Genomic DNA, 24,242 nt, shown 5'->3' with positions numbered 1-24,242 from the left:
CAGCATCAGAATCAAGTGAATATCTAGACACCCCAAAGTCTCTTTACTACTCCATTGAAACAGATTACGAAGATCAAGCCGCACTCGAAGTGCAAACTCATCCATTGCACATTTCTTACTTCCAAGAGGACATCTTGGACATTGGTTACAGTGATTACGATATGGATCGCGATGCGCGAAGCAGAAGGTAAATATTTATTTTTTATACTATCTCAGCACTTCTATAATGACTACGAAGGCATGTTTGGTCCTTTTGGCGCCAATTCATCCCTCTTGGTCTTTTACTGAGCCTATTGAATCCCGTTTACTATATAAATATAAACAGAAGTTAACTTAATGTTTTTATAGGTACGATGACGGCGAAGTCACTAGATATGGCGCCGGTGAGTCGTATCGGCCCTTCAACTCAAATCGCTCTCCACGCCGAGCTAGAAGCCCTCCCCGTGGACGCAGTCCTCCGATCCTAGATAGCGACCGCTATGTCCCTGGCCGATCTCCTCGACGCCGTTCACGTAGTGCAGACCGTTACCGCCGAGATCCTTCCCGAGACAGACGAGATGTTAGAGACGTTAGAGATGTTCGAGACGTTCGAGATGCTAGAGACATGGGAGGTGACAGCTGGAGACGACGCGATAGAAGCCGTAGTCTTCGTAGAAGCCCTCCCCGACGTTCGTCCCCTCGACGCAGCCCCCCTCGACGTAGTAGTCCACGCAGATTTTCACCGAGACGGGATGACAGAGATCGAATGCGATCTCCCCGAAGGGATTATGGCGCAAGGTTCACCCAACCATTTCAGCTTGTCAACCCTATTAACCCCTTCAACTTCAACTTCATCGACTCCGCCAACCCCATCAATCCTAATTATATTCCCCTAACCAATTTTCCGTACAGACGCAGAACTAGATCTCCATATGAGAGAGACCGCGGTCGAGACAGATCCCCCCGACGATCCCCTCCTCCCATCCAACGAGCTAGCACGTACCGAGCTCGCTCTCGTAGCACCGACCGTCGAGACGATCGTTTTGGTTCCTATAGTAGACGTCCTTCGATACCTCGCGAGTCAGCCATTTCCTCGGCGATTCCATCTCGAGATACATCCCGCCGATCATCTCCTCACCCTCCCCCCCCTCGCCGCGACGATCGCTCCCACCCAGAGTCTCCTCTGCCATCCCGACCTTTGTCTCGATCTTCTCAGGGAGGTCCAACCAGAGATAGAAGCCCTCAGGGAACTCCGAAGGACCAACAAGCCCCCGCCCGATCTCCGCCCCGTGGCCCCGCCGCGCTTCGAGCACCTCCGACAGGCCCAAGAGATAATCGTGCGTTCGGAAGCCAATCTGGTGGGGTGATAGGACCACCTCCCAGACCGTCTTCAATCGTCCCCTCGGCATCCGGCCGACCTGATATTAGTCCTGGTGCGCCACCCGCAGGTCCTCGAGGATATGTCCCATCTCGCGGAGGAGGCTATGGTCGTGGCGGTCGAGGAGGATCTAGCTGGGGTAGCACGATCCAGAGCCGTAATTTGCCACCTGTTGCAGGTCCTTCCTCAGCATCGGCAACATCAAGCTCGAACACTATTCCCACAGGCCCACGCGCGGGTTCAGTGTCGCAATCTGTCCCTTCTACTCCAGTCAGCCAATCGAAGCCTTTCAATCCTCCTAAGGGTCCGGCTGCTGAGAACAACCGACCCAGTCTTGCACAGCAACTTCTATCGACGGTCTCACCTGTCATACCGGGCGGCAAGATGGACACTCAGCACCTCGCAATGAACCTAGGTGCACTTCCCGAGCTCGTGCCGCATATGCTAAGTCTCAAGGAGGAAGAGGAGAGACTTCGTGCAGAGAAGTACGTCAAAGAGGAAAAGCTTCGCAAGAGCTTGGCCCTTTGGGACAAGTATGAGCGCGAGAGTAAGGTTCTCGATCTCCGACTCGAGCTGAGCGAGAATATGGTGAAGAAGTTTGCGGGAGAGGGCACGGGTGGTGCCTTTTAAGGTACACGTTTACCTTACCCATGACGTAAAGAGAGGGAGGTCTGGAGGAAAAAGCGGGAGTGCCCGCCTATTACTATATCAAGGACCCGAAGAGTCTTGATGAGAGAGGAAGAGTTGTACCAAAGGAGTTATTACGTGGAGGTGTAAATTGTTGACCATGAGGGTCGTATGACTGATCCCTTTGGATGTGATGAGTGCGGTGGCATGCACTCTTCGCAGAGAAAGGCAGTCGGAGTTCTACTAGCATTGCATCGGTGGCATAAGTACAGAGGTGTCTGGCAACAGGCACAGGAAGCACGGAGTTCTGGCATTGGCAGTCTTCCATCTTTGCCGCATTTGGTTCGGTCCAGCGGTCGTCTCGCGACGGCCTGCTCTTGTACCACCAGTCTTGGCCTTGTGGCCGTGTACGGAATACCCCCCCATCCCCTGCCCCCATTTTCCGCCTATGGGTGGAATCATCACATCACATCACATCACTTGCATTATACGCCTCGTTGCTTAAGAGGCTTGCCCCCATACCCCTACACACACCCCCATCCCCCGCATGATACCTGGCAAATCGACGAGATTTCGATTTATACTCAAGTTTTTTCTATTGCTAACGTGACTTTTAAGGAATGAATTGGTGACTTATGTTAAGAGAAGTAATGTCTGTAGTTATTCACGAGGACTAATCGTAGTATAGAGGGTTTAGAGAGGTAGGGTAGGTAGGGTATTTAGACACGTAATAAGTTATTGCCGTTGACCGATATCTACTTTTCCACCAAAGTATCCAAGTAGTTGTGGATGAATGTCATGGAGGGGAGCTATATAATAGATTTCGAAGTAACTTCACTTCCATCCTTACGGTATATACCCATCTTACATACAAGATCAAACACACACCCTCATCCTCGACAACCTCCCCTCAGTCCTCTCCTTCCTCAACCGATCCACACCCCTCCCCCCGCGCGCCCTCCCAGACTCAATATACCTCATCACCGCATCATCCGTAAGCGGGCCAAACGACCCCCTACTCCACGTCCCCGCTATCCTCAACGTCTTCCGATCTACCTTGCGATACCTGATCTCGTAATCGATCCAGTCGCTCAACCCGGGGATCTGGATGTCTAAGGTAGGCAGCGCGATGAGCTTCATCTTCGAGGTATCAGGGACTTTGGGATGCATAGACTGGTCCCTCCTCTCGCCAGCCTGTCCCACGCCCCTGTCCGCGCCGCGACCGTCTCCGATCCCGTCTCTGTACTCCCAGGCGATCGGGTTGGGGTACCCGCCACGCGGAGTGATTTGGCGCATCGGCCGGTTCAAGTCGACGTCTTCTTCGAGGTAGAGGCCAGGTAACGTGTACCGGGTTTTCCCCGGTGCGTACCGCTTCAGACGGGCGTCGAGGCGGGCGCGGGCGGAGCGCTGGAGGAGCTCGCGGAAGGGCTTGGAGTGCTCGAGGAGGAAGGGCTGGACTATGATGCGGTGCGGGAGTTGGTGCTCGGCGTGGAACCAGTATCGGCCGTCCCAGAGCATCCACTCATTCCGTGTGGACATGGTGTAGGTCGGCACGGGGCCTTTCATACTCCAATATGTCATGCGCACGCGCGGGATAGGCAGGTGGGCTGGGTAAGGGGCGCGCGAGAGATGCCAGGATAGTTGCTGCATGTGCGGCTTGCTAGAGCTCGCGGGGACGGACTTCCGGTGGGGAGAGTCGGGCGTGATAGGGGTAAGGAGGACGCTGTATACGCTAAAGGTTTTCGGGTCGTCTGTTTGTGCAGCGTTCCCCGGTTCGGCAATAGACGGGAACAGCCGCCAGACGTGATTCTCGAGGGCTGTGACCGACGGCGCTTGCTTTTCTGGGCTGACGAGCATGAGGACCTTGCGCATAACGATCGAGGCGATTTCTCTTTGGCGAGCGAGACGCGCTTGCCGGCGCTGTGGAGATTGAGAGTCCCGTTTCGTTATTACGGATTCGAATTTCGGAAACTGGACAATCACGGTCCCGGCGTTTGGTTCGAAATCGTGGATGATAACTTGGCGCAAGAGTCTATTGGCCTCGGCGTCCTGCGCTTGGTGTTTCTGTTCGCACCTTTTCGCAAGAGCGAGGATGGCTGGTTTCTGAAGGGCCTTAGGGAGGGCGTATCCCTTGTATAGCTTTCTAATAGCGTTTCTTATTGTAAGAGTAGGGTCGTGGTTAGTAGAATCTTCCCACCAAGGAACATTGTTCTCCAAACAAGTCGCGATGAGGCGATCCTTGCTAAATTCTAACAAGGGTCGGTATACCATAACTCCGCCATCTTCAATGGGAATTTGGTTGGGTTCGATTGATTTGGTGTGTAATTTAGTATGGAAATCCTCCAATTCAATCTCACTTTCATGCACAGGGTCGTTTTCGTCCATAAGGTGATGAATGTTAGCTTGGAGGGCTCGGTGTAAATGTTTACGGGTCCTAGTCAAGGGCTTGTAGAATGGTCGGTAGCTCATCTGATCATCCACCCAACCACTTTGATGGGCACCATGGATATTCTCACATTCGGGAATATCGTGAGCTTTCTTCATGCCGCGTAAACCGCGACTGCCGTGTCCCTGCAATAGGCGCATGAGAATAGTCTCATATTGATCATCTTCGTGGTGCGCAAGGAAGAGACTAGCGAGCTTACGAGCAGCGCACTCATGACCAAGCCTCTCATAACGCAACTTGCGCGCGACACTCTCGAAATTAGGTAAATCCCTGGGGTTGGTATTATCGTCAAAAATTTTACTCCAATTAAGTGGCATCACGTCTGCCGACAAACTCATGTCTTTGAGAGCCTCGCACACGGCGAGGGCCTCCTCGTAAGACCCCTCTCGAAGCCCGTGGTCGATAACCATGGCGCGGAATCCGTTCACTGGATTGTCGGAGACCTCAAATGCAGCCGTGGATTTACGTAACGACGAACAGAGAAAGGCGAGGGCCATGGAATCCACCCCTCCGCTCACAGCTAGAGCTATTCATCACATTAGAACCGCCGACCCAATATTCAGATAAGAATACTCACCAACCCGCCTATGCCGCATCGTCCCCTTTTGTGTGAAACGACGGGGACAAGTGGCGCGCACGGCATCCACGAATTCGGGCAGGCCAATCGGCCTGGCACCGGTATGTAGAACATGGTGGAGCGTTCCCATTCCATTTCATGTCACTACAGATAATTCCCAGCTACCAGGACGAAATTTGCTGGGCTCTTAACAGAAATATAACAAACTATAAAAATGATACGACCCTAAGTGCGAGAAAAGTTACCAACAGGGTTCTTATCGATAAAGCTATCGATAATCGCAAAGTTTCGCAGGCAGGGTAGGATCGGGATGGAGGGGGGTTCCTATGCCGCTCTAGCACCGGTCTTAGCTAACTACAAACGCTATCTACGCCGCCAAAATAATTATTTCCAAGGAAATAACATCCTTAGCAAGCAAGTATATAGCTCCTCCTCCCCGACACGATCTAGGCCGATGGACCTAACCTCTCGAGTCCGCTCCCGGCTACAGCCTTCCAGCTGAGATCTCTCAACCTCGTACCGCACAATTGAACAACCCGGGTCGAAATTCCACAAACTATACCCCTCCATCCAAACAGCTCTATCTCGAACCAACCCTTCCGAAACCGCAACCGCAAAACAACAACCCTCACAATGTCCCCCCAACCCCCCCAACCCCCCTTCGCAACAGCCCTTCTCGCCGGCGGCATAGCAGGCACCACAGTCGACCTCTCCCTCTTCCCCCTCGACACCCTCAAAACCCGGCTCCAATCGCACGCAGGTTTCTTCCCGTCCGGCGGTTTCCGCGGTATATACCGAGGCGTCGGGTCCGCAGTCGTAGGTTCCGCCCCCGGCGCCGCCTTCTTCTTCTGCACGTACGAGGGGGTCAAAGGCGCCTTATCAGCACGCCGATTAGCCCGGGGTGAGCTGGACCCGGTACACAGCACCGGCGCCGAAGCAGGGGGGACCTGGGAAGCGCCGCTCGAACACATGCTCGCGGCGTCGCTGGGCGAGGTAGCGGCGTGCGCGGTGCGCGTGCCGACCGAGGTCGTGAAGCAGCGCGCGCAAGCGGGGTTACACGGGGGATCGAGTGCCGCGGCGCTCGGGGCGATATTATCGCAGTTTTCGACGGTGGGGTTTGCGGGGGTGTGGCGGGAGTTGTACCGCGGGTGGGGGATCACGGTGATGCGGGAGGTGCCGTTTACGGTGATCCAGTTCCCGCTGTGGGAGGCGTTGAAGAGCTGGGGACGGCGGCGCAAGGTGGCGAGTGGGAGTGTGGAGGTAAGTGCGGGGGAGAGCGCGCTGTATGGGAGTGTATCCGGGGCTATTGCGGCGGGGGTTACGACGCCGCTGGATGTGTTGAAGACGAGGGTTATGCTGTCGAAGGAGCGGGAGAAGGTGTTTACTGTGTTGACGGATCTGTTGAGGAGTCATGGTATACGACCGTTCTTCGCAGGGATAGGGCCTAGGGTTATGTGGATTAGTGCCGGGGGAGCCATTTTCCTCGGGAGTTATCAGTGGGCTGTTAACGCCTTGCAAGGGAACGTCATATGACGCGCTCACGACTGACGAAGTGAAGATCGAGACGACTAGGTACAAACACATCAGGGCTAAGAAGTGGTCCTCGTTTTTGTATATCCCGGGGTATACCTCAGAGCCATAATTCAACACGGCGCTTGGGAGGGAGGTGGAGAGTATGTACAACAGATGATAGAATACCCCGACTTTTAGAATTATCAGACATAGACAGTTAATGGATGATACCCTTCCTCCTGGTCATACAATTCCAATTCCTATTCCTATTAAAGCTATTCAAGTTACAGTCGCTATTGGCGGTATCGCTGTCTGTGCTCCAGGATCTGAAACTACGGGATCGTCAAGTGTCGGTTGCGGGAGTTCTTTTGGAATTTCCTTCCGACCATTCGCCTTATAACACAAAACAACGTCGCTGCCCCCTTTCCAAATGTGGGCTCGTAGAGTTGCAAGACTCATGGTGTTTGGTAGTAGCTGAGTTCGAGGATTAGCACAAAGATTTTTTTTGTTCGTGGTAGTACACACCTGTTCATTACAATATAGCTCTAAATACTCTTCAGGTTTAAGCGCTCCAGGCTCGGGCTCTTCGGTCTGTGGCTCAATTCTTTCGGCTACGTAAGCTAAGATTTTCTTAACTCGTAGCATACGGTTCGCGTTGAGGCGATTATTTCCGTCGGCAGTCGCAATGCTAGGTAATGAGTCTTTCCAAGGATGCAGCACAAAAGAGACCTTGACGGGGTCTTTTTGTGGAATCGTATTCTATCAAAGTTAGCCTTTATCTCTCTATAGTTAGGGGATGGAAGATATACGGTGAGTAAAACCTCGCCCAACCACATAGGAGCTTTCTCCTCGATGATATCCGCATCAACACCGACACTCATCACTGTACCCCGGTACAAGTTGGCGCTACCACCGGATGTCTCTTCCTGGATAATAACCTTCGTACCGGGAGGGAGTTTCAACACCGGGGCATCAATAGGCAGAGCAGGCGTAATCTTAGTCTCAACAAAGTTGTCAGGATTTTCGAGTAATTGCTTCTCGTAGTCGTTTTGTATCTTTTGTATAACGCCGCGGAAGTTATCATCGATCTCCTTGTCGTGGTTTGACGATGACTCCGACTTGTTTTCCTCGGGCTTTTCCTCCGCGGCAGTGTGTTTCTCGATACTAGTGGAGGCTGACCTTCCAAGCTTCTTGGTACCGAAAGACATGCCCATTCGGAATTTCTTCCCAAAAGGTGTACTCGGTGATTTAGCAGTGTCCTTTTCTTTTTCTTTCGTTTCCACTGGAGATTTTGGTGTTTCTTCTTTGGCGGTCGTCTGCTCTGCCCCCACTGGAGTCGTAGCCGATTTTGCAGGCGCGTCTGCCGAACTAATGCCACCAGAGAAATAATCATCTCCAGATGAACGAGGCAGCTGTTGCGAAGGCCGCTTCTCTAGTGGGCTAGAAGAGTTGGTGGTAGCACTCCCGGGAACGCCTGGTAAATTTGGAGCTGGAGTAGCTATGCCTATTACCAGTCCCGGAGTCATGGGGAAATTGGCTCCATTGGCTCTCGGTGTTGCTACCGGTGAATCGCTAGATTCATATCCTTGAGCATCGGAGGAAGGTATCATTATCGATGTTGGCGGGTTGAGTCGGGTAGCAGCATGGCGTTTCTCCACGACCTCATTAAGTTTCAGTCTTTGAATTTCATCCCGTTTAATTTCTTCGTCGATTAACTTCGCAAACAAATATCGAAGAATCCATCTACCAAGGTTTACTATTTTAAAATTAGAATTATTTCTTATTTCAATCATTTGATAGGTCGTACTTCTCTGATCTTCCCGAAAATCGACGGGTTCCGCCAAGATCAACTCGTCGGCGTACATTTCAGCATCGAAACAATTAAAAGGTTCCAACACAACAGTCAGGTTTCCAGAACTTGTGTCAATTGAACACCAAGGAGCAACAGCTTCCAAAGTATTGACTTCTGGCTCAACATCTTCAAGGTGTTTCTTCCCAAACCTGTTGATAACTTTGCACTACGTCGAGTCAGTCATGTTCTCATGCATAAACATGGCACAGGGTAACACATACTCTTATAAGATCCCACAACAACACATCACCCGCAGTATCTAGAGTTAGAACACGACGCCGATCGTTCAGAAGTTTATGCTTCACCAATCCATTCTGGCCTTCGATAGTTTCTTCCGGTAAATGGTGTATGGGCTCGATGACAGGAACTATTGGATCGATCATAAGTTCTGAACCTTTCCTAGACAGCACGCCGGGAGTTAAATTAGATTCGGAAGAGCCATTAAGTTCTGGTGGGAAGGCGGCGGTGTTTGATATCCTCAAAATGGATTTTGTCGGGATTTCATTTTTCGCCAATCCATCAGCAGAAGCTGTAGATGTCTTTCTTGACCTCGAGACCGGACTACTCGCACGCAAATGTCGGAAGGCCTCCGGGAGTTGAGCCTCGGAGCCAGTCTCGACGTTCGTCCACCTGTTGATGGAAGAGCTTGACGTGGCAGTCCATATATAATCACCACAAGCTACTACTTTGTTAACGCCGTCATGTTCCTGAGCTACGGCAACAGACAATCCTTCGTCCATTTCCAATGTTCCCCTAGTGTCTGTCTTGACGATTAAGCCAGACCGATCGCTGCTATAAAAGACTGCCAACTCAGGATCTTCGGAGAAGAGCGACCAAACACTATCGTTGTGCATGGTGAGCGTATACATGCATCTTCCAGCAGTAACGCTCCACACTTTGACAGTCTGGTCAGAACTAGCCGTCATGACAGTGTCGCCGGCCTCGTTCATCATTATCGCACGGATATTGTCAGTATGACCGACTAGCTTGGTAATCCTCTTGCCAGACTTCGGGTCCCACAATCGTACAATTGACTCTGGTCCTCCACTTGCCAAAATATTTCGGCCGACACTCATAGCATATACGGAAGCTTTCTCGCTAACATCCTCACCTCGAACATCGATCTCTAGAGATTTACCCTTGCCATTGAGGTCCCACAGGTATATCTTCCGATCTAGTCCACCTGAAGCGACCCAGTCTGCGGAACTCGGTGTCGCGACGCATTTTACATAGTCGGCATGCTGACCAATGGTATGGGGTTCGGTATCCCCAAGTTCGGGTCGCCATACTTTCACAGTCAAGTCAGAGGAAGCAGAAACAAGGGCGGTGTTATTTGCGGCGAGTACGATATCGTTGACCCAGTGGGTGTGGGCTTGTGTCGATGCACGGAACTTGGTGGTCGGTCGGGGTTTTGCGCCTCGGCTAGCCACACGGTCGGGATCGTGACTATTCAAATCGAGATTCAGGTCCCAGGCACAAATGACTCCATCTCTACCTCCGGAATAGCTGTGCGACAACGTCAGCGCGTAAATTGAGGACGGGAGGGATCCATATTATAGCCGACGGGAACTTACAGAATAGCATTGTCTCGGTCGACGGCAAGGCCATTTACACCGAGTCTATGGCCGCCAGATGACGAGTGATCTAATTCAAGAACTGAAAGGTAACCAGATTATTAGGATGGTGTCAAGACATACGTCGCATCATATTTAGTTGAATGATATCACCCTCATCGCCCCGACGCAGCCAGTGATTTTACGATGATTTCTTGGTGAATAGGTAGGTTGGTAACCAACCAATCTGTCAACTAGGCGGGGGGCGGGCGAAGATCGATGGAATTAAGGGGACTTTTGGGGCTAGATAGGGAACTAGATTAAGTAAAACATGATATTAATAGAAAATAGAAACGACGAACCATAGCTTATCCTTTGACGTGCCTTTTTGGCCATAGTAAGATCGCGAAATAGTCATGTGCGTGTAGGAAAGATTGAGATTGTCTCGGTAAAATGCTACCTTAGAATTTAAGAAGGGCGCAACAGCAATCAATTAGGGGACGGACAGGAAAGGATTGATCTCGGTCTGGGTAAGATGTAGGTAGGCAGGTACGCTGTAGAGCTCCATGTGGGAAGCTACATAGAAAACGTGGGGAAAGTCAGGATAATGCATGTACTGTTATAATACCCCTTAGATGGAAAGAGGGACACTGTTTAGCGAGATCCCGAGCTATCCCGATCCCACGGGCTTGGTTCCTGCTCCATTCGATATCAACATAACCGCCTTATTAGAATGCTATTACGCTATCAATACCACCTACTAAAATATTACAGGTCGCATTAAAAACAAACTGTAAATCTTCATCTTCAAACAACATTTTTAGTCCAGTTTGCGTGTTCTCACAAGCTCGAAGCGCTTCGAAAGCATTGGACTTCCTAGAATTTGTCCATGTCGGACTTTCGGGTCTCTGTACTTCCATTATGGCGCGGAATAAGCGGATGTGGACGACGCCACATACGTGTACTGAATCAAAGATTAGAAACCTTTGAAAATCCGAGGTTGTCGTAGTAGGGACTGGAAGAGGCCTGTTTTCGCTGGAATAAGTTTGGTCGTCGCAAAGATGGTTTCAAACAATTTGATTGTTGCTTACTAGTTTGCCATCCGGTCCTCCTCTTTGATATAGGCCACTGACATCTAAACAAGTCTGGAATAACGGGATAAGCTGTCAAGTTTTCCGATGTACGAACTCAGCAAGTCGGTTTCACGCCAGAAAAGAAATCCATAAAATCAAATATTTGCACTGGTGCCTTTATTCAGCCACGAAAGAATTTTGTACAGGAAAAATCAAGTTTGTTCGATAATCAGAAGTTTCCCACCGTTTCCACCAGATATCCATCCCTAAAGATCAAACGCCATTGCTTTTCCACTTGTTCCGAGTCAAATAACTATTCCATCCATATTCCCGATGTCGGAACCTTTAGCAAATCTCCTTCAAGTTTCCGGCCCTGAGAGTACTAGGTACCTTAGATCGATGATTTTCGAAATCGATCCAGCATGACCAAAGAATCGCGCAAGCGCTTGATTCCTTCTCCGCCCGGAGATGGGCTGGTGCCAGGTTGGACTATTTCTTGCGTGAGTGGGAAGTCAACCAGCTACGTGCCCAGTATGAGGAACTCTTACCTGAAGACGTAGACGAGGTCAACTCCACGGGAGGGCTGGAAGTGGTGGAGGTAGAAGCGGTGGTAGTTGTGGTGTTGGTGGCAGTGGCCGTAATCTTTGCCATTCTTGCCTCCTTAGCACACATCGGACATCTTGAGCTCAGGGGCCTCGTGGCTACCTTGGTCTTGCACACCTGATCTCCAGGGGGTAGCTTAGGTATCTTGTCCGGGAGGAACTTGGTTCGCTTCAGGGTGAGGTCATCCCCAGGTGCGCATTGTCTGGCGACGCTGCAGGGGAACTTGCTCTGGTAGACACGATGGTTGCAACTCTGGAAGGTGTTCCAGACCTCGACACACATGGTTTTGAAATGTAACGCAAGTGCGGGAAAGATGTAATGAAGTAGTACGACAAATGATTGCTGAACTTATCGTACAGATGCGACGATGTAATCAGCGATCTCAACAAAAGAAAATCAAGCGAGGGTTGGTTTATTTGGTTGACGAAATTGATAGAATGGCACGGGCGAATTGATGGAAATCCAACTTGACGCGTCTTTGACATCCAGTGTCGAAGAATACCAGTCCAGAAAACCCTAGCTTCTTGAAAGAAAAAGAGACGAAAGGGTGAAATTGGCGTCAAGTTTTAAGTATACTGAATTTAGAAGGCAAGTAACTAGAGTCAGTTGCTGCTAACATCGTCACGATCATTATCAGTAATGCACCCCCATTATTCACACTTTCCAGCAAACGAAGTTTGGAGAGTTCTCTGGCCAAACTGAGATCACAGCTAGAATATTAAGATGGGATAAAATAAAATTAACCACATTATGTTTTTGTACCACAGCAATATGTAGTGAAGGGGCGAAATGGATTGATACCTATGAATAGGGGCAATTTGGTGCCCTGTGCCTGTGGAACACCCGAGGCGTAGCATTTAAAGGTCGGGTACAAGGCTATCATGTTCAACACCACATGGCTTCGTTTGGTACTAATCCATCTGACATCCCATTGACAAGCAAACTACAGGACTTATAACATATTGCCATCCATAGCATTAAGACTGCCATCTCATGCTTGTAGCATGTTTGCTCTGCTATGAAGCACAGTGTAGGTAGCTTACCATAGAATACGAGTGGGACCGATCCTCATAGACTAATTTCTTTTCAAGAGATATTTCATCTGATATCTTAGGCATTTGCATCACATCTTGATGTCAACTGAAAATTCATAGGTACCTAGTGTGGCTTCTAGTTTTGGGGGCTCCTACGGAGTAACTATAGCTAAACGCTTCGGAAACGCCTCATACAGGACGAAGCCACTTTCATTAATCGCACAACAGAAAAAGACGCTCTCTTTTCAGCTTCGATGAGAAAAGCTGCAAGAATGCCTCGTCATTTTCGTATCCGGGATTCTTTCTCGTCATTCTTCTCTTCAGATACGAGTGAACCTCGAAGAATTTCTCCAAGGCTCTACACCCTTCCTAGTCGGTTGACAAAGATTTCAAGTCTAATCCCGCCACGCGAACAGCCGTGTCGTTTTTCTAGCGACAGCGGCTGGCGCACTGACCCGAGAATCGTAGGTGTCTTTTGCTATCATGTGGATGATGTCGTGACCGGTGCTATTGACGCGAAGTATGGAGAGAGCGATCTCTACGTAAAGTTGCATAGAGGTGTTACTGTGATGTTTCTTTTCAATTCCGGGAGGCATTGAATCCTTGCTCTTCTTGATCAAATACGCCAGTCTATATATTCGACGCGCATCGGCGACACTGGGTTGACGCCGTGTCGTAGTTTCGAGAGGCGCAGAACTCTGGGGCGATTTGGCTTGTTGCGAGGACCCCGCCCCCTCGTCCTGAAACTGGGCGCTCGCTGACGGCCGGCTGGCGTCGTGCTGTAATTTTCTTTTGTCTGAGTTGTTAGACCGTTTCGCTGCCCGATCTATGCAGTGATACAGCTCCTCGAGGGTGATGATGTTCTATTCCTCCCCACGACAACATCCTGAGCTACAGCAAAAGCATTGATGCTTGTTTTTTGGTGAGATGAGAGCTATAGATGGAGAATACATCCTCCCATCGTGGTTCAGGATCTCCAGGTACTCTTTTATCAGTTTTAGCGGAAGACAATATCCAATTATCTCGTATTCTGTCAAGATACTGCAGCAAGAAGCGCAGATCCGGATGTGCCTTTGTGTTTGATACATATTTATGAATAGAGTCGGGTTACCGAAAAATAGATAAGAACGTGTAGAATGATTGAGCAAAATTGAAAGCTGATGTTATGTTAGATATTTATTGTTATAATAAAGGCTGCTCAGAGGTTGTTCTTACCTTCTTGTTTCGAGCCAATTAAAAAAGAAACTTCAATGACATCATCTATCCCTGTTCCTGTCACACCAGAAAGGTTATTACTTCAAATGTTAGGAAGTCTCCAGGTTATGTTAATATTTGTATTCCATTAGGTATTTAGTGATATCCAAGGAAATACTCCAATACCGAAACTATGCCAGCAAATCCATAACGCCATAATCTCATCTGCCAACGAATGCGCGGGTATTCTCATAATTCACGTAATCTCCGACTATCCACCATACCGATTTCTGTCCTCCGGGTATTTCCACTATACCAAAAACTCAAGTTCACCCATTAATTCGTACCGATGGTGGCATCCATGTTCCCCATAATCGCATCAACTTCTATCGATGACCCGGGACCACCAGGGCCCTTCTGAGCTTCCAGCTTCGATCCCGGCCAGCCCCGACTGGATCTAATGATCCTCACATCCTTACCCGAAACATTCAACCTCCCAGCCGTCGTCTCGGCATACAAGTTACCCTCCCACGCCCCAGGATACATCAGTCCGATGTCTCCACTAGTGGACTTGTGAAGCGCCTTGAGGCAGTTAAACGGTCGACTCGCAACAGCCGTCCCATTATCGCCGAACCAAAGCGGCTCGAGCACACGGACAGCGGTAATACCGCTCGTCGTCGCGGTCTCCAGCTGCGCGGGCAGCGTGGGGGACACGCGGTTCTCGTGCATGACGGGGAGCAGGTTGAGACCGATGTCGCTGGCCGTACTCTTAATCTCGATGCCAGCGCCGAACGCAAAGGCCCCGTGGATGCCTCCCGACGTCGACTTCACGTCCACGAGGTAGTCGCGGAGCGGGAAATTCTCGGGTGTGTGCACCGGCTCCGCGGCGCGGACAGAGCCGGATACTGAGCTCAGCGATAGGACTGCCGATCTAGGGTCCTCTGCGTTCTCTTCGTGCGGCGTGATTGAGACCCCGATGTTGCCCGAGGTCGTGTGCAGACCTAGCATGTCGTATAAGGGCCAGTTCCCGTCGATCCTGCCGGATGTCGTTATGCTTTCGATGACGCGCGCGTCGAAGACGTAGGAGTCTTTGGCGGGCACGAATGTGAAGTCTGGGGCCATCGACATGGTGCGGGAGCCGTTGTATGTAAGGGGCCTAACTGCACCAGAGTCGATGTTTCCGACTGTGGAGCGTAGGGTGGCGTAGTCGGAGATGTGAAGAGATAGGTCGTCTAGGAGTAGAATATCGAGGTGGACCGTACTCACACCAAGTGTTCCTAGATTTGCGTCCTTGGGCACCCAGATAGTCGTTCGGATCTCGACGCAGGGCGGGTATCTCCGGTCAGAAGCATCGTACTTCTTCGGCACGCTCACCTTCAAGCCTTGGCCTTCTTCGTCGACGTAGACGTCAAGTAGGATACTCTTATCGTTGGTGGCAATCTCCAGGACTAGGCGCGGGCTGCCACCACTATCTAGTTGTCGCACATTGACTTGGCCGGCTACGTGCACTTGGCTCGATCCAGAATGCGCATGTTGCTCTTCTATAAATGTGATCTGGTGGTTATTATCAAAGTTAAGAGCTAAGACTTGATCCTCGAAGCGATACTGCGCATTTTCGCAGTACGTTGGTAGGAAAGGTGCCGCGACCACAGGCATATCAGTTCCGGGCTCAGTTACGGGTTCTTGGACCGATTCGGGTGGGGTTTGCTTTATGGGCTGTGCCCCAATAGTCTTCCTCTGGACGGGCATATTAGCGATGTATTCCGATTGCTGGTAGGAAAGGTGAAGGAAGGTGAGTTCTTACATGATCGTCTTCTACTTTAAATATTCTTAGAGAACCAGCCAAAAGTCCAACAGAAACAATCAGTACGATCAGACCGAGAGTCAAGATTCTACAACTGAGCCACGGCGGTAAACGTCTTCTGGCTCTTTTCATCCAATGTGATGAGTAACCACTTTCGAGGTCTTGGGGCTGGCCCATGCTCTCGGGACCTCTCTCCAGTAACCTCTCATTTTCAACATCTGATATACCCATGGTGGAGGTGAATGTATTATAGGCCCTGGACGGTATTTGTTGGTTGATAGGTGTAACGGGGGATGGCTCGGGCGAATACGCCGGTGGTGCCTCTGAATATATGGAAGGAGTCCGGCTTCCTGTTGGATATGATCGGATGTGTGTGTGGGATGCTGACAAAGGTGAATACGTATGCGCGAATGTGGGATTGTCTTGTCGTTGGCGTGATGCAGTCGGAGTACCAGCGCGCTGCTCTGATAGACCGAGCTCTTGGGTGTTGCCTAGTTCCGTGGGAGGGTGAAAGCAGTATTCTCTGGACCTATGAGTATTCGATCGGAATCTTTCCCCGTTTGTCTTCTTAGGGTGAGCTTTCGATTCAACGTCTGACTTTGACGTTTGTCGTTCAAGTGTGGGGTCAGTGACAAAGATGTTCGGCACGTTTGGCACTTCATGGGACGACGAAGATGAGGAGGCAAAATATCCATCCAAGGGCGATAGCTGATCGGCATAGTCTTCGCCATCTGATTCCGAATCGTCGCCTCTCGACCTCATGTTACCGGAATAGGGCATGGTTTCAATTAGTTGAAACGCTCTTGGCGGGACGACTGAAACTATCGCCAAGGCCGTTTTTGGTACAACTCGAAACGATCGCGCGTGTCTTACCGCAAAAGAGGCCAAGTAACGATCAATTGATTTATTAATAAACACGCGAGCGCATTGGGCTACAATAGATACAGAATGTGATTCTATCTCGAGAGGGGTAATAGTAAGGAGTGTCGCAGACGTGGTGGTTTCGATCGGGATAGGGCTGTATCAATTGCTAACTCCAACATCGCGTCATTAATTTTTTATTTGTCTGCCTAGAATGAACTCCGATAGATGCTACCAAACCGGCTCTTACCCAATTGTAGCTAAAGAGGCTGCGTAAGCCCTATCTGTAGCTTCTGCATATTCCTCGTATATTGTTCCTCGATCGAGCCATGAGGCAATGTGGTGTGATAGTCGACAGGGAGGCTACGCAGAGGGCTAACTCGATCGAAGATGAGGTTGCAGATAGGTGTTGCGAAAGAGGAAGTTGGTGAATTTAGATGCTGACGATGAGCAAGCTCCATTGGCTCGATGAGCTTGAGCTGACTTGCTTTTCTGCACACCTAGGCGAGCTTGGCTAGGTATATTACTCCATTCGGCAATATCCCGATTTCTACGCTAGCTTCCCCGGCTTTCTATCTTTCTATTCCATGTAGCACAACGAAGTCCTACATATTTTCCCCGCTTTAGATATTTAACAGCGTCTTGATGGTACGTCAGCTGTTGATTTCAAAGCGATATCCGGATTACATATACGCGTAGTCAGAAGTTGAGCTACGATTATAAACATGATTGGTCGAAAGAACCCAGAATCCCGGACCTAGGCAGAAGCTATAGAGACCCACGAAATCTTCTATACCTCCCGAGGTAAGTTCCACAGGAACAAAGATACAGTTTCAATAGGGTGACGACAGTCCGGGCAGTCTCTCGGCACATTGAATCGGGCGCCATAGCCTCGATGCCTCCGGTATCCTTACCCCGGAATCATCAGCCCTAGGGCATCTAGCGTGGGGATGGAAGCAAGCGGCTCTACGACTAGGTTGCCGACCGTCCTTGATGATCGCCGCCCGAGCTTGCGCCGTTCGCTTGGCCTATGATCTACCCGATGCCGAAAATAGATGCCGAGGACGTTCAAGGGACCCACCTCCGTTGTATAATGCTAGGAGGAATATTAAACCTTTATAACGAGTCATCGAGGCATTCACGGAAACTTGATTAACGGAGGCCGGCGCCGTCCTTGCCTCGGAAGGTGTATTATTAATAGGGGCAGCCTTCAATATAAGCTACAGCACTACTGGCACTACTTTAGAGCAACGCTTGTCATGCCCCGGAGTGCGGGATAGCCGCCACCGCACCCGCACCCGCGTGCGAGGCCTAGGGTATAGCTTCTTGATCACCTATTCATAGAGTTATTTGTATCTAAGTCTGCGGTACTTCTCACTTGTATCAACATGTTCTCGATGTATATATCGTAAAGTACCTTATTATGCAGGGATTTTTAGCCTCCGCGACGAGTCTAGTGTAAGAACGTTATCCCTAGATGTTGTGTACTCCCGGAAGGGCGTCAAAAACACACAATTCCGCGTCAGTATGACACCTGTCGAGTAGTTGCAACTTATTAATTTCCTGTTTTGAAGTATCATGGCTCTTGTTCTAGTAAGCCCTTTCCTTGAAGGCCATGTGTTGAGTGGAATGAGGGAAGATCTAATGTGATGTACTGATGCGATGTATCGCGACCCGACAGTCACAGCTCGCTTACGCTCACTTAAGTACTGGTTTGCGATATTCCTTGCATCTTGGGGCTGCGGATAGTTTGGGTTGGTGCGCAAATCGTCATGATGGGGGCGATTAGGTTACCAATGACATGGATAATAGGGGCTGAATACCAAGTCACATTCGTGCAACTAGGTTTCTTACTAGCATAATAAAAGAATATTTGGAGAAATAAAGACGATCAATGTATATTGCTTCCACTCATATTTGGAATTTCAATAGATCAAAATGATATTTGATGTTTTCAGAGACACAGAATTGCTATACCATTTGCCGTGTTGCATTGTTGCCCCCCTATTGTAAATACTGTCCCGACCTTGGGCAACTTGGAGCGACGAAATGGTCAATGAATCAAGCTTTCATATGCGGAGTATCCTACTGTAGATGTGCTTAGTGTAAACGTACATGAGAGTTGAATATATCGTATATCAGGTTGTGTAAGAGTCAATCGTGACTCGAGCTGTTACAATACCGGACGCTAATTTCCCCAGAGTGCTACCCATTCTGGGGGTTTGCAATCCGACATCATGTCGATACGAATAGGCGCACGTTATGGAGGTATCTGTGCGGATATTGCGGACGAAATCACACCTTCCGTCGGGAGTTAGCATCTCAAAGCGTGTCTTGCTTGGCCCTACCGGCTTATAGTCTCTCTCTAGACGAGTAAGAACGGGTATCCAAAGCTTATACTACGTAGATCTACCTAATCATGTTACACCTCTATTTACTGGAGAACGTCTCTCAAGTCTCCTATTATCATGACTGAGTGGGTGTTCTAGACCTCGCGCGGTCTTGTTGAGGGGTCTTAGCATAAGCCAAGCATCGACATCTATTCGTCGGTAACAACACTTGTTTCGCGAGCGTGACTCGAATTTCTAAACGTAATTTAGGCTCAAATGGGAGTTTGTGGATCTTCGTCCAGCACGTGTGTTATGATGTTGCTCTTTGTAAAAAGGGGTAGTACGACGATTCTCAACACTATTCAGCTACATACTCGCCTAAGCGAAGGGATGGACTCTGGGGAAGATTGACAGGCTACCTAGCGACGAGGCTTAGTGTGCGAGCTTAGATTAGCTCTCACAGGTGATAACTTTAATGAGGATTTACCTTCGGAAATCTTCCCGCGGCTACGGCGTGGGGTATGATCGAGGAAGCCAATCTGTCGGCAAATGCCATACGCCATCTTCCCCATCCCTTGGTAGATAAACACAAACATCTCTTGCCCTGGTTGCCGCTCTTATTGGGCTGCCCTGACGTGTTTAGAGTCAATATATCACAATGAATGCCTGAAACTCTTGGCCTCTCTACGGTTGCTTGCCAGCGTGTTTCCACATGCTAGGTTATCTCGAAGGGAGGCGCGGTAACATCCGCACCCTAGTGCTTTCACACGCCTTATGAATATGTCAGTATGGTGCCCGAAGAGCGGGCTAGTGGTCTAGCCCCCGTACGGTGATCCAAGTACCCATTATCGTGGTCACCCTAGAGTAAACGTCGGGGTATACTCAACCACTCGTAACCTACGCTGTGGCGGCAAAAGGCATTCGTGGCTTACTATCAGCATAGAGCGCAACTCGACGTTTCTTTTGTAAATTTCATTTAACCTTCGATCCCGTATCCCGTTCCGTGACTCCGAAATCAATTCCTAATCGTCTCTACAATGTTGAGAATTCACGAAAGGAGTCTATACATCGCGAACAGGTAACGCATGGACGACTGCGAAGCAACCCCGTGCACCGATAGATGCACAATTGTATATTGATTGTTGAGTAAGACTCTTGAACGAAGCTTCCTGCTGTTGATCTTTGTTTTGAAGCCCGGGAATTCCCTGAGAAGCGATGTAACTAGGGGTAACACAACGAAGCCTATCTGCCTGTCTGCCTCACATGACTCTTAGTGACATATTTTCACAGCATAAATGAACTGGGGAGTTGTATTGTGGCTTTTTGTACACTATTCCTACAATTCTGCATAGAACCCTTACAATCGACATGCTAAAGTAGTGGCAAACCGAGTAAGCAATTGTCAGGAGTCGATAAGGGATAGTAACAACACCGGCGCCAAACTTCACGACTGTAAATAGTAGAACTAAATCTTAGACGCATTTGTAATATTCTACTAAACTATAATATCCAGCCTTGCCATAGACGGATGTAGTGAGATGGTCGTCAAGTGACTGTTAGTGGTTTCTATAAGGGGACACGCCCCTGTACTAGTGACGTTGACAATCCAGTGGCTGATCTCAGCAGTATCATCAAGAGGCTCGATGTCTACTCAGACAATTTCCAAGACCATGGTTCGCTCGCTATAAACGAGCCATTAGTCATTTCATGCCATAGTAAGCATTCGAGTTGCCTTACCTATATCGGCACCAGGTTGTTGGTGACACAACACTAGTTAGTTCGCGAGCTCTCATAATGGCAACCAGATCGCAACATGTTACAGGGGCTTTCCACGGGTTACACGTACTTAGATCGTGGAATTTATACTTCCGTCAAGTACTGTACGTTTCTCCGGTAATAGAAGCGATTCTATTCGCCAGGCATTGTATACAGATGGGTTGTCATACGCGAGAAGTATCCTTCGGGTGTTATAGTATCGCCATATTTTTAACGGACAGATCCCAATTGAATGGATAGATTTGCAATGATCACCAAACTTACAAGATATGATATGGAATGTTCCCTATTGGTCAGTACTGGCCTTATCAGATCTACCAACGCAGCAATGTAGTTCAAGTACATCATTGTTCAAACTCATGTGCTTTCACGGGCCTTGGCTATGTGGAGAGACAAAATACGGATCTAGCTACTATCAGATACCATTTGCATCATACGGAGAGGTCAATTATCTTTTCAGACCGCGTGATCCGAAAGATAGAAGTTGTTCTGGTTCCTCACGATAGCATCTACAATAGATCGATGGGAATCTCAGGTCGATCTTAAAAGTTGAGACTTGGCGATCTGTCGGTAACTTAAATCACATGTTGGTAGATGTCGTATTGAAAGAAGGGAAGTCTATCCTGTTTAGATCTCAAGCCGGCCGATTATCCGGATTTTCCGGGTTCGGGGTCCGGTTTTCCCTCTCGACTTGCCCTTCTAGTACGATGAAATCACCACCTACCAGGAAACTAGTGGGGATTGAGGCTCTAGGGAGGCCTTTTTCAACGACATCGAACCATGTATGTAGGTAGGTAGTTATAACAAACATCGACAGACATGTGGGCCAATCGGAATCGGTAGCTCTAATCTGGGTCCAAGTCGCATTGATGAGCGCATTGATGAGAGCCAAGCTGCGAGTAGGTAAGCCTAGACGATGAGTGTGTTGTCTTCTCTTGCCTCTTTAGGCAGCTATCAAAAGTCCTCTCCATCCACGCCAGCGCTACGCCAGCATATACGAATAGGATAGATGAGAGGGCGGAGCCGTTACCGTGAGGCTCTGCCAAGGACCGTGTAAAATATTTCTGCCTTTGGCATATCCTGCCGCTAACAAGAAAGGGCTTGGGATTGCAATATATTCTTATCTCCAGGCACCTTGGCGAAACTGCACGATGTAATAACTTGTAATTCACCATGAGGGGTTTCGGCATTGTGATAGAAAAGCCACGCAAAAACTCCGCTAATAGTATATGGGATCAGATATTGATTTGCATCCAATGGGGTCGTAGCCAATTTCTGTGTATTTCTTTTTCGTGTGACGTGACCGCTGCGAGGGGGTTAGTTTGATTTGACTTGTCATATTTCTCGGACGAGGGCGGACGCCTAAAGGGGCAGAGGGAGAGAAGCGCTCGAAGATACTAGAAGTAAAAATGAACGGCTAAATTGCCCGAATTTCATCATACTTTTTGGATATGTGGTTTGACTCGTGAAACGTGGAACATGGAAAAATCTATAGGTAAGGAATTAGTCGCATAATGTGAGCATTTTACCCGCTGATGCTCTTAACGTCGTGTCACATAGAGAAGGTGATATGACATATATGATAGACAGGATATACACCTGGGATCTTCAGAGCTGTCTTCCATAGGCGAGTGAGCGTAGGCCGTGTAACGTTGAGCCTTCTGTGGGCTACCGCATATTGCATCTCTTGGTACTGCTTCGGTAGCCAGGTATGAATCTTTGCGAATCTGTCAATATATTAAAATGGCCGTCTCTTGCATACGAGAACAGAAGGTTCTCTTCGTCACGTGGTAAATTAATTATAATGGATAGAATCGTTGACCGGTGTCTAGGTACGGTATAATCGGCATTGGAGTTGTGACGTTACTAGTAAGGCTGGAATCGCCGTTGGTACTAGGTGGTAGTTGGTAGTTAGGATGAGCTGGATGAGTCAAAGGAATGACCCGCAAACTGACCCGGCGTTAGATAAAACCCACCTGTGGACGTTCTATCGGGACTTGACTGGCCAAGAGGAAGCTGAATATGCTACATGGTAATACCTGGCGTGAAAATTTGATCCTGTTCCGTAGTGCTGGGAGACGGTGTAGGCTATTCGGCTCAAACAGTGGCTCTGGACTCCGGATTGTGAATTAAGGTACACGATCCTTAGATTCTCGACACCTTGGCATCGTCGTCACCGGAGATTCCCTATAGAAAACGTGGCCGAATGCGCCGTAGGGCGTGTCATGGCATCTTTTCTATCGTCAATAGTACTAAACACTGAACAAGTTGGCGCCGTTAAGAGGAGCTGAGGAAGGAAAAAGCGCGACCGACGTCGTCTGATAGGCTAGTTCGTTCATCAGCTTCGTTTCGTGGTTTCTCTCAGCTGGCAATTGAAATTTTCACCGCATAGAAAATGTTCTGATGGCCTTCCTAATACCGCTAGAGCGGTTTAGGAATTGGTAAGCGCGTCAAATCCTCGAACCAACTAAGAGGTTAATTGGGACTGCAACTACTTACCTGATTAGTTGGAACCTCGGACTAGTTGGCTGGTTGGGTCGGAAAGATTTTCGAAGTCTAGAAAGACAGCCAATTAACTACGATAGCGCGATGCATACTCGAAAGGAATCTAGATGAAGGCGGCAAGATTGTCGGTGACCTTTTTTGTGCCTAGGTATATACTGTATGTATGTACATATTGTACATACATACGTACGCATAGATACAGTAGTTGGTCGTGAAATCCACATCGAAACCTGTGCCTTGGATCGTGACGATGCGATATCCTGGTAAGAATAAAAAGCCGACAACATCGTCGCATCGTCACATTGTAGCTGGAGAAGGAATTGAAAAGCCCATGAATTTTTTTTCGCAAACGGAAACGCCCATTGGATTTTGTCGGGACCGGCTTGACCGTCCGGGTTCTTAGCGTTAACTAATACAAAAATCCCGGTCGACTAGCCGGATACAGAAATGTTCCAGAAACCTAGAATACTTCTAGAAGAGAAGTTTATTACGCGATAGACGGATTTCATCACTTCCGTTGAGCGGGGCCTTGATCGGCACTACGTAATCCTTATCCATGGACCATACGATTGTTGCATTGAGAGAAATGTACTTGTACCGAATCGATTGACTGCGGAGTATCCCCACCCTCGTTTTCTTTGTCCCCTGTACTTACCTTATGCCGTAGTACATTCATGGATAGTACTGTACATTTTATCTAGGTCCTAGGTTCTAGGTAAGTGCAAATAGGTAAGAGGCGCATCCGTGGCTAACCCTTCCTTGGTTCTTTCGATGCGATTGCGAGTTCCTCCAGGCTCCAGGGCCACGATATGTACTGTGATGTGTGATGGATTATTCAATCTTTTACTTTTCTTATTTTTTTCACATTCCTTTCTTGGGGAGTAAGCAGCCATGCGACCGGAGAACTCGGTCGCTATAATCCTAGCTCGGAGCTATTGGCCAACTCTTCACCGTCTGGTTCTCTAACCTAAACCGAATAACTATTTCGATATTTGTATTGAATGCGAAGACTTTCTGCTTTTTATTTCTTTGGTTTGCGAAGATCTGTTGAAGTGGGATCCTTAGTGGGGTCATAATTTGCGCTCGTCGCATGGCGAACCACCAGACCACCTAGACAAGCCCCTGGAATGCGGTTGTG

At 49.0% G+C, this 24,242-nt stretch overlaps 7 protein-coding genes across 7 annotated transcripts; 3 read left to right on the top strand and 4 right to left on the bottom strand.

Annotated features, from left to right (window-relative positions):
- The first annotated feature begins 266 nt into the window (after positions 1–266).
- Positions 267–2,071, top strand: GGS22DRAFT_147214 (uncharacterized protein). Its single transcript, XM_047958936.1, has one exon. It carries the CDS (start codon positions 605–607, stop codon positions 1,985–1,987), a length of 1,383 nt encoding a protein of 460 aa, XP_047818656.1. The 5' UTR covers positions 267–604; the 3' UTR covers positions 1,988–2,071.
- On the top strand, positions 2,072–2,734 carry GGS22DRAFT_147213 (uncharacterized protein). The gene has a single exon (XM_047958935.1). It carries the CDS (start codon positions 2,156–2,158, stop codon positions 2,606–2,608), a length of 453 nt encoding a protein of 150 aa, XP_047818655.1. The 5' UTR covers positions 2,072–2,155; the 3' UTR covers positions 2,609–2,734.
- On the bottom strand, positions 2,735–5,205 carry GGS22DRAFT_147212 (adenine nucleotide alpha hydrolases-like protein). The gene is made up of 2 exons (XM_047958934.1): positions 5,008–5,205; positions 2,735–4,956 (listed from the first exon to the last, which is right to left on the bottom strand). The coding sequence occupies exons 1-2, from the start codon at positions 5,135–5,137 to the stop codon at positions 2,861–2,863; spliced, it is 2,226 nt and encodes a 741-aa protein (XP_047818654.1). The 5' UTR covers positions 5,138–5,205; the 3' UTR covers positions 2,735–2,860.
- A 35-nt stretch (positions 5,206–5,240) lies between these two features.
- On the top strand, positions 5,241–6,669 carry GGS22DRAFT_147189 (mitochondrial carrier). The gene has a single exon (XM_047958933.1). The coding sequence runs from the start codon at positions 5,641–5,643 to the stop codon at positions 6,538–6,540; it is 900 nt and encodes a 299-aa protein (XP_047818653.1). The 5' UTR covers positions 5,241–5,640; the 3' UTR covers positions 6,541–6,669.
- GGS22DRAFT_164424 (WD40 repeat-like protein) lies at positions 6,121–10,492 on the bottom strand. Its single transcript, XM_047961529.1, has 7 exons — positions 10,287–10,492; positions 9,946–10,027; positions 8,593–9,877; positions 8,327–8,537; positions 7,329–8,275; positions 7,045–7,278; positions 6,121–6,993 (listed from the first exon to the last, which is right to left on the bottom strand). Exons 1-7 carry the CDS (start codon positions 10,318–10,320, stop codon positions 6,799–6,801), a joined length of 2,988 nt encoding a protein of 995 aa, XP_047818652.1. The 5' UTR covers positions 10,321–10,492; the 3' UTR covers positions 6,121–6,798.
- An 896-nt stretch (positions 10,493–11,388) lies between these two features.
- GGS22DRAFT_189029 (uncharacterized protein) lies at positions 11,389–11,882 on the bottom strand (the record flags this gene model as incomplete). Its single annotated transcript, XM_047964792.1, has 2 exons — positions 11,389–11,486; positions 11,546–11,882. 2 exons carry the CDS (start codon positions 11,880–11,882, stop codon positions 11,389–11,391), a joined length of 435 nt encoding a protein of 144 aa, XP_047818651.1.
- Positions 11,883–13,953: 2,071 nt separating this feature from the next.
- On the bottom strand, positions 13,954–16,894 carry GGS22DRAFT_164422 (uncharacterized protein). Its single transcript, XM_047961528.1, has 2 exons — positions 15,633–16,894; positions 13,954–15,565 (listed from the first exon to the last, which is right to left on the bottom strand). The coding sequence occupies exons 1-2, from the start codon at positions 16,410–16,412 to the stop codon at positions 14,165–14,167; spliced, it is 2,181 nt and encodes a 726-aa protein (XP_047818650.1). The 5' UTR covers positions 16,413–16,894; the 3' UTR covers positions 13,954–14,164.
- Between the last annotated feature and the right edge of the window lie 7,348 nt (positions 16,895–24,242).

Source organism: Annulohypoxylon maeteangense (assembly GCF_022496945.1).
Source record: "Annulohypoxylon maeteangense strain CBS 123835 unplaced genomic scaffold GGS22scaffold_9, whole genome shotgun sequence".
NCBI lineage: Eukaryota > Fungi > Ascomycota > Sordariomycetes > Xylariales > Hypoxylaceae > Annulohypoxylon > Annulohypoxylon maeteangense.
This window is presented reverse-complemented; position numbering and strand designations above follow the sequence as displayed.